Raw genomic sequence first — 12,303 nt, 5'->3', positions numbered from 1 at the left:
CTGTGATTTTAGCACACTATTATGCTAATGATAGAATCTGAATTATGCATGCATGGTTAATGGTCAATTCAGAACTTATAGTCACTTTTAGACTCAAGTTTCGGCATAAGCTGCCGAGAAGCAATGCGAGCCGAATATAAATCCATGGCGGGACGTCTCGCCACACACAGCGGCTGAAGCTTCGGTAACTAGCTTCACACATCTTTCCACTGCCTGTGTGTGACAAGGGAAGCGAGGGAAGATGACACTTGGTGAAATTTGAGCAGAGATCATGTCCTTCAATTCGTTGTTCGTCATATCCATCATAACAGGAGGCTCCGTCACGGTCAAAGTCTGCCAATCGACCATGTCATGGTATTCGGTCGCGTTGAGGTTGAGTGGTGGCACTTGAAATCTGCGGATTTTGTTTGCAGACACATGTGATCTTGCCTTCATGATTCTTCTGAGTCCAAGTTCCCTTATATGTGGTCACTCATCTGTTATCATGGCTAATAGCACGTTCTCGGGGTGACCGCAGAAGCCATTTCGCTGAATCACCGGGTCGATGACTTTCTTTAGAGAGGAGCTGAGGTACCGTGTTCTCACCATCATCCCGTGCAGATGCTTGGCTCCATCTTTACATGATGGCTGTGTTTTGATGGCGAACCATGTTGGGGCGTAGACGCGGATGATGAATGTGACAAGAGTTTTGATGTTGTTGGATGGTGTATCGAGGCCAACATAGAGGCGCAGGATTCTGTTGGCCGTTGTCAACCATCGCGAGTGGTTCATTAGTCCTGGTTTTCGCAATGCTAGATCACAGGGACAGTGTCCTTTGCTGACAGCTTGACACATCTGCCACAGGTACTGCTGGTCAGTGCTCAGGTCCTTCACATCAACATGCGGCAGTGGCTGTAATAGTGGTATCGGTTCATATGATGTTATATGGAGTTCCGTGCATGCTGTGAGAGCTTTCCCTATTGGTCCTGAGAAGCACTTAGGTCCTGTAGTTGCTCCATCTAAATGCTGAAACAGGTGTCGCAGAAGGAGCTCGTTAGTATGTAATAAGCACACAAGCCATTGTAGCGGTTTTTGTAGTAATTCCTCAAACTGCCGAATAACTCCACCATTATGTCCAGTATTGACAGCGGTTCCGTCACATCCGACAACTTTCACACTGTCGAGATCCACACTTCGCACAGTCAAGCATTCAAAGATTGCTTTGGAAATCGCCTTGCTTGATCCACTTGACGGCATCACATGGCCAAAGTATGATGAACCTGGTTCACAAATAATGCTGACGTGCTCTTCCGTAACTCTGTCCCGGTGGCCATGTCCTGCGGCATCTCGTACATTTTTCATCGTTTTATCCTTCCGACCGTCAAAGTACAATCCAGGAAAGCATGTCATACTGCTGTCTGAGTCTAGTTTTGTCAGTTCTTGACGAGTTCTGCTTCTTTTTCGGCGAATTTTACTACGATCAATGACTTTGGAGGTGTCATTTGGAGACACAATTCCCATGTCTTGTAGCACAGATGAGGCAATAATGGCTGCTGCTCGATCTGAGACGCCCGTTCTATCGCAAGCTTTAGCCAAAGATGGTAATCGTACAGTCATCGCCATTTTTTGTCGTTTACTCTCTGGTGTTGGTAGATCATGTTTACAGTGTGACTTAGATAGAGTGTCATCTTCATCGCTGGTATCTGTGTCGTCGTCCTTGTCTTCCACATTGTAGCTTCTAGAATTGCATTGCTGCTTCGATTGTTCTTGCTGAATGCTGTCACTGTGTCTTCTTGATTCACTTTCTTTCCTGGATATTTTCTTCTGTAGCCTCTTTGTATCCATCAAATCGATGCCTCCTATAATCATCTTCCTGGCTCCTCTCTGGTCCACTAGAAAGTCTCTTTCACTGAGTGGTACTTTGTCTGCTCTTTTGCACTTACAGCTCATTAGGAAATCTACACATTTGCATTTGCTAATGTCAAATAATTTATCTGAGTCTTCTCTGAACTGTTCAAGTTGTTGCTTGTACTTGTCATTGCCCTTCCGAGCCTTGTATGGTTTCAAGATTTTCTTGTATTTTTCATTGTATGATCTCAGTGTTTCAATTACTCGTCCGTGTGTCACTGTCGGAAGAGACGCTTTTTCCCAAACAAGTTCAACATCGACGCAAACTTTGTTTGATACTTCGGCGAATGGTGGATATTTGTTATTCTTCGTTGTCAACTGTTGTCTTGTATTGATGTAGGCCTTCATAACATCGGCGTAGGTTGGAAGAACATTAGTGGGTATCTCGTGTGGTGCGCCAAAAATCACACATGCCACCTTCTCCCTCGTAATAGTTGCCATTCTGAAAGGAAAAAAATATATAAATTGTAAACAATATAAGACTCCTGTAAGTGATACATCAATGGTTCAAGAAAAGATAACACTGGGGCATTATATCACCCTATGGAATGTTTACAGACCTAGCAGAGCTCTCTATGGGGGGCATTATCCCATCAATTCAATTAACCACTTAAGGTGAAGAATACCAACTTGTAAACAGACATAATTATAATTGACATTAATTTACATTCCACACATGTTGTAATCTTAAAGTAAATCTCAATCATGCAATAAAACAGCCTAAAGCAAACTAAGATGTTAATTTTGAATAAACTTGCATGAAAGATTTTGTGTAATTTTGTGTAAAAATACAGTATATTTAGGTATTACATGAATGCATAATCGTAAAAATCACCTTATAGGAGCCTGGAGCAGCACACAACCTCTCAGCTCAATAGCTCAAGCCAAACTGACAGGGTGAAACATGTAATCTGCTGTGCTACCACAGACGTCAGACAGTCACTGAACATGTAAAATCTTGAAATATGCCATATATTAAAATCGCTGGTGGTCAATCAAGCAATGCTTCAATTGTTTTATAATTTCACATGATTGATTATAAAGCCCATTGGCACCTTTTCCACACTCAAGTAAATTAAAAATTCAAAAATAATTTTTTCACTCCACCCTAGTAGGGAAGCCTCCGCCGCCGCTACAGCCACGGGTAGAAGCCGGCGAGCAGCGACGGAGGCACGGGCCCTCCGAGTATGCGCTCAAGAGCAGCCCGTAGCTGAGCCGAGCGAGCAACTCATCAGTCTATAGGTGGCCCAGAGGCCTTGAGTTGCTCGCTCGACGAGTGCTGGCCACTTTTCGTTTTCGTTTCAAGGATTTACCCCTAAGAAGGGGAACGGGTTTTGTCTGTGCGACGGCCCGTCGCAGGGGGGAACCCGCCGCTGGCGTGCGGCGGGTGTGGGGAAGCCTCCGCCGCCGCCACAGCCACGAGTAAGAGCCGGCGAGCAGCGACGGAGGCACGGGCTCTCTGGGCAGGCGCCCAGCAGACACGTGCGAGCAGCCGACTGGTCGACTTGACCACGGAGGGGTGGCCCTAAGCGAGGATGACCCCACGGGTCAACCTCGCCTCCGTAGAAAGGCCACCCGGCCGCTCGCCCGAGGAGTGCTGGCGTTCCACTCTGGCCACTTTTTTTTTTCTTTTTTAGGGATTTACCCCCTAAAAAGGGGGAACGGGCCTTTGTCCATTGACGGCCCGTCGCAGGGGGGAGCCCGTCGCTGGCGTGCGGCGGGTGTGGGGGAAGCCTCCGCCGCCGCCACAGCCACGGGTAGAAGCCGGCGAGCAGCGACGGAGGCACGGGCCCTCCGAGCAGGCGCTCTGGAGCAGCCCGTAGCTGACCCGAGCGAGCAACGCAGCAGTCTATAGGTGGCCAAGAGGCCTGGAGAGTTGCTCGCTCGAGGAGTTGTTGTTGTGTGGGATTTACCCCCTAAAAAAGGGGGAACGGGCCTTTGTCGATTGACGGCCCGTCGCAGGGGGGAACCCGCCGCTGGCGTGCGGCGGGTGTGGGGAAGTCTCCGCCGCCGCCACAGCCACGGGTAGAAGCCGGCGAGCAGCGACGGAGGCACGGGCCCTCCGAACAGGCGCTCAGGAGCAGCTCAGAAGCTGACCCGAGCGAGCAACTCAGCAGTCTATAGGTGGCCAAGAGGCCTGGAGAGTTGCTCGCTCGAGGAGTTGTTGTTCTGTGGGATTTACCCCCTAAAAAAATGGGAACGGGCCTTTGTCGATTGACGGCCCGTCGCAGGGGGGAACCCGCCGCTGCCGTGCGGCGGGTGTGGGGGAAGCCTCCGCCGCCGCCACAGCCACGGGTAGAAGCCGGCGAGCAGCGACGGAGGCACGGGCCCTCCGAACAGGCGCTCAGGAGCAGCCCGTAGCTGAGCCGATCAAGCAACTCAGCAGTCTATAGGTGGCCCAGAGGCCGGGAGAGTTGCTCGCTCGAGGAGTTCGTTTTCGTTTCAAGGATTTACCCCCTAAAAAGGGGGAACGGGCCTTTGTCCGTGGACGGCCCGTCGCAGAGGGGAACCCGCCGCTGGCATGCGGCGGGTGTGGGGACCCCTCCGCCGCCGCCACAGCCACGGGTAGAAGCCGGCGAGCAGCGACGGAGGAACGGGCCCTCCGAGCAGGCGCTCAGGAGCAGCCCGTTGGGGTGGGCGAGCAATGCAAGCTCGTTGCGGGACGCCCCCGCCGCCGCCACAGCCACGGGTAACAGCCGGCGAGCAGCGACGGAGGCACGGGCTCTCTGGGCAGGCGCCCAGTAGACACCCGTAGCGGTGCACGGGCGAGCAGGCGACCGGTCGACTTGACTGCCGCGGTGGGGCCCTAAGCGAGGATAACCAGGCGGGTCAACCACGCCGCCGCAGAAGGACCCCCCAGCTGCTCGCCCGATGAGTGCTGGCGTTCCACTGGCTCGAGGAGTTTCGTTTCGTTTCTAGGATTTACCCCCTAAAAAGGGGGAACGGGCCTTTGTCCGTGGACGGCCCGTCGCAGATGGGAACCCGCCGCTGGCGTGCGGCGGGTGTGGGGATCCCTCCGCCGCCGCCACAGCCACGGGTAGAAGCCGGCGAGCAGCGACGGAGGAACGGGCCCTCCGAGCAGGCGCTCAGGAGCAGCCCGCTCGTGTGGGCGAGCAATGCAAGCTCGTTGCGGGACCCCTCCGCCGCCGCCACAGCCACGGGTAACAGCCGGCGAGCAGCGACGGAGGCACGGGCTCTCTGGGCAGGCGCCCAGTAGACGCCCGTAGCGGTGCACGGGCGAGCAGCCGACCGGTCGACTTGACTGCCGCGGTGGGGCCCTAAGCGAGGATAACCAGGCGGGTCAACCACACCGCCGCAGAAGGACCCCCCAGCTGCTCGCCCGAGGAGTGCTGGCGTTCCACTGCTCGAGGAGTTTTTTTTCTTCTTTGTGGGATTTACCCCCTAAAAAGGGGGAACGGGCCTTTGTCAATTGACGGCCCGTCGCCCGCCATAGAGGGGGGCAGGGCCTTGGCCAAATGGTGGCCCTGTAAGGGGGAGCGAGCAATGCAAGCTCGTTGCTGGCGTGCGGCGGGTGTGGGGAAGCCTCCGCCGCCGCCACAGCCACCGGTAGAAGCCGGCGAGCAGCGACGGGGGCACGGGCCCTCCGAGCAGACGCTCAGGAGCAGCCCGTAGCTGAGCCGAATGAGCAACTCAGCAGTCTATAGGTGGCCCAGAGGCCTGGAGAGTTGCTCGCTCAACGAGTTGTTGTTGTTGTTGAAGGTTTACCCCCTAAAAAGGGGGAACGGGCCTTTGTCACAGTGGACGGCCCGTCGCAGAGGGGAACCCGCCGCGGGCTTGCGGCGGGTGGGGGAACCCGTCCGTCGCCGCCTCAGCCACGGGTATAAGCCGGGGGGCAGCGACGGAGGAACGGGCCCTCCGAGCTCTGGCTCAGGAGCAGCCCGCTCGTATGGGCGAGCAATGCAAGCTCGATGCGGGACGCCTCCGCCGCCGCCACAGCCACGGGTAACAGCCGGCGAGCAGCGACGGAGACCTGCTCAGTGGACCGCCAGCACTCCTCGGGCGAGCAGCCGGGGGGTCCTTCTGCTGCGGCGTGGTTGACCCGCTTGGTCATCCTCGCCTAGGGCCCCACCGCGGCAGTCAAGTCGATCGGTCGGCTGCTCGCCCGTGCACCGCTACGGGTGTCTGCTGGGCGCCTGCCCAGAGAGCCCGTGCCTCCGTCGCTGCTCGCCGGCTGTTACCCGTGGCTGTGGCGGCGGCGGAGGCTCCCGCCACGAGCTTGCATTGCTCGCCCACACGAGCGGGCTGCTCCTTGAGCCAGAGCTCGGAGGGCCCGTTCCTCCGTCCCTGCCCCCCGGTTTATACCCGTGGCTGAGGCGGCGACGGAAGGGCTCCCCCACCCGCCGCACGCCCGCGGCGGGTTCCCCTCTGCGACGGGCCGTCCACTGTGACAAAGGCCCGTTCCCCCTTTTTAGGGGGTAAATCTGAAAAGGAAAGGAAAGGAAAGGGGGACCTGCTGCTTTCGCCCTGACAAGACGTCTGCCCCGCTTGCTCCAGTACAAGTCACGCCTCGCCGCTCGGTAGTGTCGCCCGCCCATCACCGTGGGCTGTCCACCCCGCGCACGCCGGCCGGCCGCTCGCCTGGTGATAAGCTGCCCCGCGCTGCACACCACACTGTGCCAGTGCTGCCAGATTTGGGGAATTTTCCCTAGTTTTGGGGAAATCATGATGTTGATGGGGAAATGGGGAATTCATGCCCATTTTTGGGGAATTTTCATATGCGACTTCGGATTTACTAGAAAAAATGGGGATTTTTCATTGTGGAGCAGCATTTTCTCTTAGTTTGGTAATTCTTCAACACATCAATATAAATAATATGATACATAATAACTTTAACGGATGTATCTATGGAAATATAATAATTTTAAGATGAAGAGGTAGCCACTAGTAGGAAACAGACAAGTGATAACGGAGTGGAAGTGAGTGGACGCGTCCAGTTCGCGTCCGCCGCCCGCGAGACAGCTCCCTTACTGTGACTGTGTCACTCACTGCCACCCGTGACCCACGCCACGGGCCACACGAGTCACGACACACCACCAACTTCAACTCCTTACAGTGGTATGTTTATTTCTTTCTGATAGTCTGATATTTGCGATAGAGTTAGGATATATATTGTGCTATGGATTAGAAGAGAGAGTACTAACGAAATGTGTCGTAAATCAGTGTTATTTGGAAGAAATATTCCTTGTGACAAATTATTCACTTACGAAGAGCTCCGGTATAATCAGCCTAACATTTTTTTTTCATTTGGTATAGTTGTGTGAGAGTGAGTCGAGGTTTACCCGAGTCGAGTCAGTTAACTAAAAACATTGGTTGGATTGCTCCATACTAGGCGATACTTGAAAGAGGATTTTTGTTTTAGTTTCCCTGTAAGTATCACCCTTCTCCAACGCATGACCTCTGAAAGCTCTGATATGTATGATTCAGAGTGAATCATGTATATGATACAGGATTAAGGTTAACTAAGCAATGCTACATTTAAGTTTAAAGTTATAATAAGTTTTGAGAGAAGTGTACTACCTATGTTTTTCATTATTGTATTTAAGTTTTCATATTAAAAGTGTGTTCAGCATAAATATAATTGGATCTTCAGTTAACTATGCCAGTATCCTAACTCAAATAAAACGCAATTAAAACCAAACTTTTTGAAATGGGGAAATTTTGTCCAAAAAGGGGAATTTTGGCACTCGGATTTGGGGAAATGTGAGTCATTGCATCTGGCAGCACTGCACTGTGCACCCTCCACCTCGCGCCAGCCTCCATCACACTACTGCTCCTGCCTTGTACACTCCGTGTACGTGTACGTGTACCCACGCACTTCCTGTGCTCTACCTGTTTTGGTTAAGACCAGTGCTACAACTGCCAATTAGAGACCCCCACTCTTTTCCGACGCCGAACCCTGAAGGAGTGCCAGCGTAGGGCACGTCCACGACGGGGGCCCTCAGAGGGCTGGTTATAGGAAATTGTGGGGTGGCCGTTAGGGACTCTGATAGGTGACAAAGACCCGTAAGGGGCAACGACGGGCCCAGTCTGAAGACTATTTAGCCACCCGTTCGTTGTAGGTCACTGGCATCCAGCCCTCACCCCTCACCCTTAGCTAGCTGTGTTCCCGTTGGGGGCGGTCTTGTTTCTTAGGGTTGTTAGGTTTACTGCTTGTGTTTTTTCATCATGGGCAAGCAGAAAGCCCGGCGTAAATACGCCCCCCCGCCTGCTGGTACTGTTGCTACCCGCTCATCTCCCTCCCCTCCGCCCGCTCGTGGTGGTGTTTCCCGTTCCCGCTCTCCTCCCTCTCCTCCGCCCGCTCGCGGTGCGGCCTCCCGTTCCCGCTCTCCTACCTCTCCTCCGCCCGCTCGTGGTGCTGCTTCCCGCCCCCTCTCTCCTACCGCTTCTCAGCACTCCTCTGCTGTCTCTGGCTCTGACCCCGGCCCCGCTGTTCCTACCCCTGCTGCCACTGCGTCTGTCCTCGGCGCCGGCCCTCCCCTCACTGACTCTGACTCCTGCCCTGGCAGCCCCGCTGACTCTGACTCTCGCCCTGACGGCCCCGCTGCCTCTGACTCCGACTCTACCGGCCCTCCCCCTGCTGACTCTAACTCTAGCCCCGGCTGCTCCGCTGCTCCTCCCTCCGCCTCCGGCCGTGACGTCCAGCATAAGCGTGCCCGCTGCTCCTCCTCCTCGTCCGCTGCCTCCTCAACTGAGGACTTGCCTCCTGATGAGCCCGCCGACTCCTCTGCTTCTCGGGCGTGTAAGTCGCGGAGAGTTCATGATCGAATGGAGGACTCTGAGTCGGGGTCGAGCTTGACATCTTCATCTGAGTCGGAGATTGTCGTCGATGTCCTCGACGGGGAGACTGCTCCTTCACCCACCGCGCCCCCCATCAACGACCCTGCGGGTGATGACGGTTGGCAAACGGTGGGCCCCAAGCGACAGCGTCGCTCCTTACCGGCTGATTCTGCCTTGTCCGCCGGCGCTTCTACCTCGCTGCCCCCTCGGCACCCCTCTCGCCCCCAGTCACCTCTGCCCCCGCCACCTCGGACTATGAACGCCCCTGCCGCTGCTCAACCCGCTTCGCTGCCGAAGCTGCTCATTCCGGCGACTGTCGGCTTCGAGACAACCCTCGACCTTGCCGAGGCACTGGAGCAACAGCTGGGCGAACGCCTCTCGCTCAAGTTCCTGGAGTCGGGGTGTGTGTTGATCACACCTGCAGACAGTGCCCAGCACGACACCCTGCTCGCGGTGAGGGAGGTATCCGGCGTACCTGTGCAGCTGAGGGTGGCCCCCGGGGCGAACACCAAGGGCGTGCTGCTGGCATACCCTGTTGCCATGCCCCTCAAGCCACTGTTGCGCCATCCACGCGTGTTGGAGGCAGTGCGCTGCACTACCCGAGACGGGCCGACGCGCCAGGTATTCGTCACTGTCGCGGGGCCGCTGCCTGGCTCGTTGGACCTGGGGAGCTGGGGAACCTTCTACACGCGCCCCTACAGCAAGGAGCCCCTCAGGTGCTACAATTGCCAGCAGTTCGGCCACCACCGGGCCAGGTGCAGCCGTCCCCCGGTCTGCGGCATATGCTCTGCCAGTCACGACACGGAGCGGTGCCTGTCAAAATACAAGACTGGCCAGACCATCACCAGCAGATGCCCGAATTGCCAGGGCGAACACCATGCCTGGAATCGGGCCTGCGCCAACAGGCGAGAGCTGGTCGACAAACAGCGCACTGTCCAACAGCGCTGGGTCATCACTCATCGCCCTGCTCCTCTCGGCACCTTCCGCTGGGGAGCCCAACAGCCCCCCGCGTCCACGGCTGCTCCAACGCCCCGCCTCCCCCAGACTGCTCACCAGCCATCTCTTATACCCCCTTCACCAGCTCCGTACGAGGAGAGCTTCCCTCCCCTTACCCCACACCATCTGCCACCGCCTCCTCCGGCCCAGCCCACCGCTCCCCAAGCGCCCGACGCCAGCCGCCAGCCCCGCCTCCCCACTACAGCAGCTCCCACTGCCGCCCCTCCCGGCTGTCTCCTCATCACAAGGGAGATGATGGTGGGCCTCTTGGAGGGCTTCGGGCGGATTATCGCAACGGCACTCAAGTCGGACGTCGAGCCGAGAGTGTTCTCGGACGCAGCGCAGCAGGTGGTGGGAAATCTCTTCCCGGAAACGCCGGCCCAGCAAGCTGCCGTACCTCCTGTGCAGGCTCCTTCCCCCGACGGGCCATCTTCAACCCCACCTACGCCAACCCCTCGTGCTCTGAAGACTCCCCTTCCACCTCCTCCTGCCCCCGTGCACGCGAGCAGCTCCACACTCCTCCCAACCCCTCCGGCCGTTGCAACCAGCCAGCACTATCCGTTGGTGGCACTGCCCCCTGCTCCCACCTCCCTGAACGAGGGCGGGCTACCGCCCCGGCCGGTGATGGCCCGGTACAGGCACTCCAGGAAGCTGTCCGTATAAATGCCCACCGCCTCACGGTTCTCCAATGGAACATCTGTGGCATCCGCGGTAGGTCCAACCTCCTGCGTGCCGCGATGGCAAGAGACTCTGTGGATGTGGTTCTCCTGCAGGAGACGCTTCTTCCAGAACAGCGCGTGCCCTTCTTCCGGGGTTACCAGTCTTTTTACCTCCCTGCCGTGGCCGGTCAGACACGCGGGTGTGGTATCTTGGTCAAGGATTCAATTCCTTGTTCTCGAGTGCGTCACCCCGTGGCTTGCGGCGACGGCGTGGAGGTATTGGCTGTCACCATCGCGCTTGCCCGGTTGCGCCTGACTTTCTATTGCGTCTACTGTGGGCCGGCGGCGGAGGAGCCTGACTTCGGTGAGCTGTTCACGCTTGCCAGCGAGGAGCCCACCTTCATCGGGGGAGACTTTAATGCTCACCACGAACGCTGGGGAGATGCCAGGCGCAACCGGGCAGGGCGTCTCCTATCTGCCACCCTCGACGAGACCCCTCGGGTGTCTCTCCTTAACACTGGTGAGCCGACACACCTAGCGGGGGGGGTATTAGACCTCTCCTTTGTGTCGAGGCCCTTAGGTGTCGACGCAACGTGGTCGCTCCACCAACACCTCGTGAGCGACCACATTGCCTCCGTCGTCACTCTCCCAGTCCTGCCGCCTGTTCTCCCTCCCCGTCCTCCTGGCTGGAACTTCCGCAGGGCTGACTGGGATAAATTCCGCCACTGTATCACCACCCACCTGGCTGAAACTCCCAGCCCTGCCGAGGCTGACGCTGCCGAGGCCCGCCTTGTCGCCGCCTTCCACTCCGCGGCAGCCTCTGCCATACCCGTCTCCCGTCGCCCCACTTTCCACCACAGGGACAGGTGGTACTATGACGAGGAGATCCGGGAGGTAAACCACCGCGTCAACATGGCGAGAAGACTCAACCGCCGCCATAACACCGAGGAGACTCGACGCCTCCTGCGGGCCGCGGTCCGTATAGCCAGGACAACGACCGACCGGGTGAAGGAGGAGCGTTGGCTCGCCTGGTGCGCCTCCTCGACTCCAACACTCCTGTCTCCCTCCTCTGGCGAAAGATTCGCTCCATTCGCCGAGGGGCCGTTACCAGGCCGGCGCTTCACCCCCGGCCTCAGGAAGAGGCTGAACGCCTCGCCGAGCTCTTCGCCTCCCGTTCTGCCTCCGCTCGTCTCCCCCCTGCGGTCCAATTGAGGCAACGCCGGGTAAACCCTGGAAGGTGGCTGGCGTACCAGCGGGCTTGCCTCCTGCCATCCAGCGGACGCTGTCCTTCTCCTCCATGAGCTCCGGCGTGCTATTCCGGGCCGCAACACCTCGCCAGGGGAGGACAAGATCAGCTATTCTATGCTGCGCAATGCTGGTCCTGCCATGGAAGCGGAGATACTCCACCTCTTCAACGCCTCCTACGCCTCTCGCACTGTCCCCACTGCATGGAAGTCCGCTGCCATTGTCCCCATCCCGAAGGCAGGGGATGCCACGCAATACCGCCCCATTTCCTCATTAGCTGCCTGGGCAAGACGATGGAGCGGGTGCTCTTCGCTCGTCTTGAGTGGGCGCTAGGTCCCCTTCATCGCCATCTCTTCGCTTTTCGCCGGGGCAAAGGCACGCGTGACTGTATATCGACTCTCCTGTCGGGGGTTGTTGGCGGCAAGGCAGTGGTGGTCTTTCTCGATATCGAGAAGGCCTTCGAGATGGCCTCCACTCCTGCCATTCTCTCCATATTGGCTGCAAAGGGCGTGCACGGTCTCCTGCTCAGCTGGGTCGGGCAGTACCTGCAGGGTCGGACGGCGACTGTCCGCTTTCAAGGCACCTCCTCAACTTCGAAGGCCTTTGAAAATGGGACGCCGCAAGGAGGCATTCTCAGCCCTCTCCTCTTCAACCTCTTGGTGGAGCAGCTCGTACGCCTCCAGGGGAACGGGCAGGCCCGGGTCCTGAGCTACGCGGA

At 57.3% G+C, this 12,303-nt stretch overlaps 2 protein-coding genes across 2 annotated transcripts; one reads left to right on the top strand and one right to left on the bottom strand.

The window, feature by feature from the left end:
- Positions 1–468: 468 nt before the first annotated feature.
- Positions 469–2,999, bottom strand: LOC126994856 (uncharacterized). The gene is made up of 2 exons (XM_050854119.1): positions 1,573–2,999; positions 469–891 (listed from the first exon to the last, which is right to left on the bottom strand). The coding sequence occupies exons 1-2, from the start codon at positions 2,326–2,328 to the stop codon at positions 469–471; spliced, it is 1,179 nt and encodes a 392-aa protein (XP_050710076.1). The 5' UTR covers positions 2,329–2,999.
- Positions 3,000–8,073: 5,074 nt separating this feature from the next.
- LOC126994855 (proline-rich protein 36-like) lies at positions 8,074–10,344 on the top strand. Its single transcript, XM_050854118.1, has one exon. It carries the CDS (start codon positions 8,074–8,076, stop codon positions 10,342–10,344), a length of 2,271 nt encoding a protein of 756 aa, XP_050710075.1.
- Positions 10,345–12,303: the final 1,959 nt, after the last annotated feature.

The sequence above is a fragment of the Eriocheir sinensis genome, unplaced genomic scaffold (assembly GCF_024679095.1).
Source record: "Eriocheir sinensis breed Jianghai 21 unplaced genomic scaffold, ASM2467909v1 Scaffold898, whole genome shotgun sequence".
Classification (NCBI taxonomy): Eukaryota; Metazoa; Arthropoda; class Malacostraca; order Decapoda; family Varunidae; genus Eriocheir; species Eriocheir sinensis.
The sequence above is the reverse complement of the archived record's forward strand: the minus strand, read 5'-3'. Positions and strand labels throughout refer to the sequence as shown.

Coding starts and splice junctions, on each gene's coding strand:
- LOC126994856 (XM_050854119.1), bottom strand. CDS start 2,328: ATGGCAACTATTACGAGGGAGAAGGTGGCATGTGTGATTTTTGGCGCA. Junction 892..1,572: donor CTGTACGATTACCATCTTTG/GCTAAAGCTTGC, acceptor CCACTATTACAG/CCACTGCCGCATGTTGATGT.
- LOC126994855 (XM_050854118.1), top strand. CDS start 8,074: ATGGGCAAGCAGAAAGCCCGGCGTAAATACGCCCCCCCGCCTGCTGGT.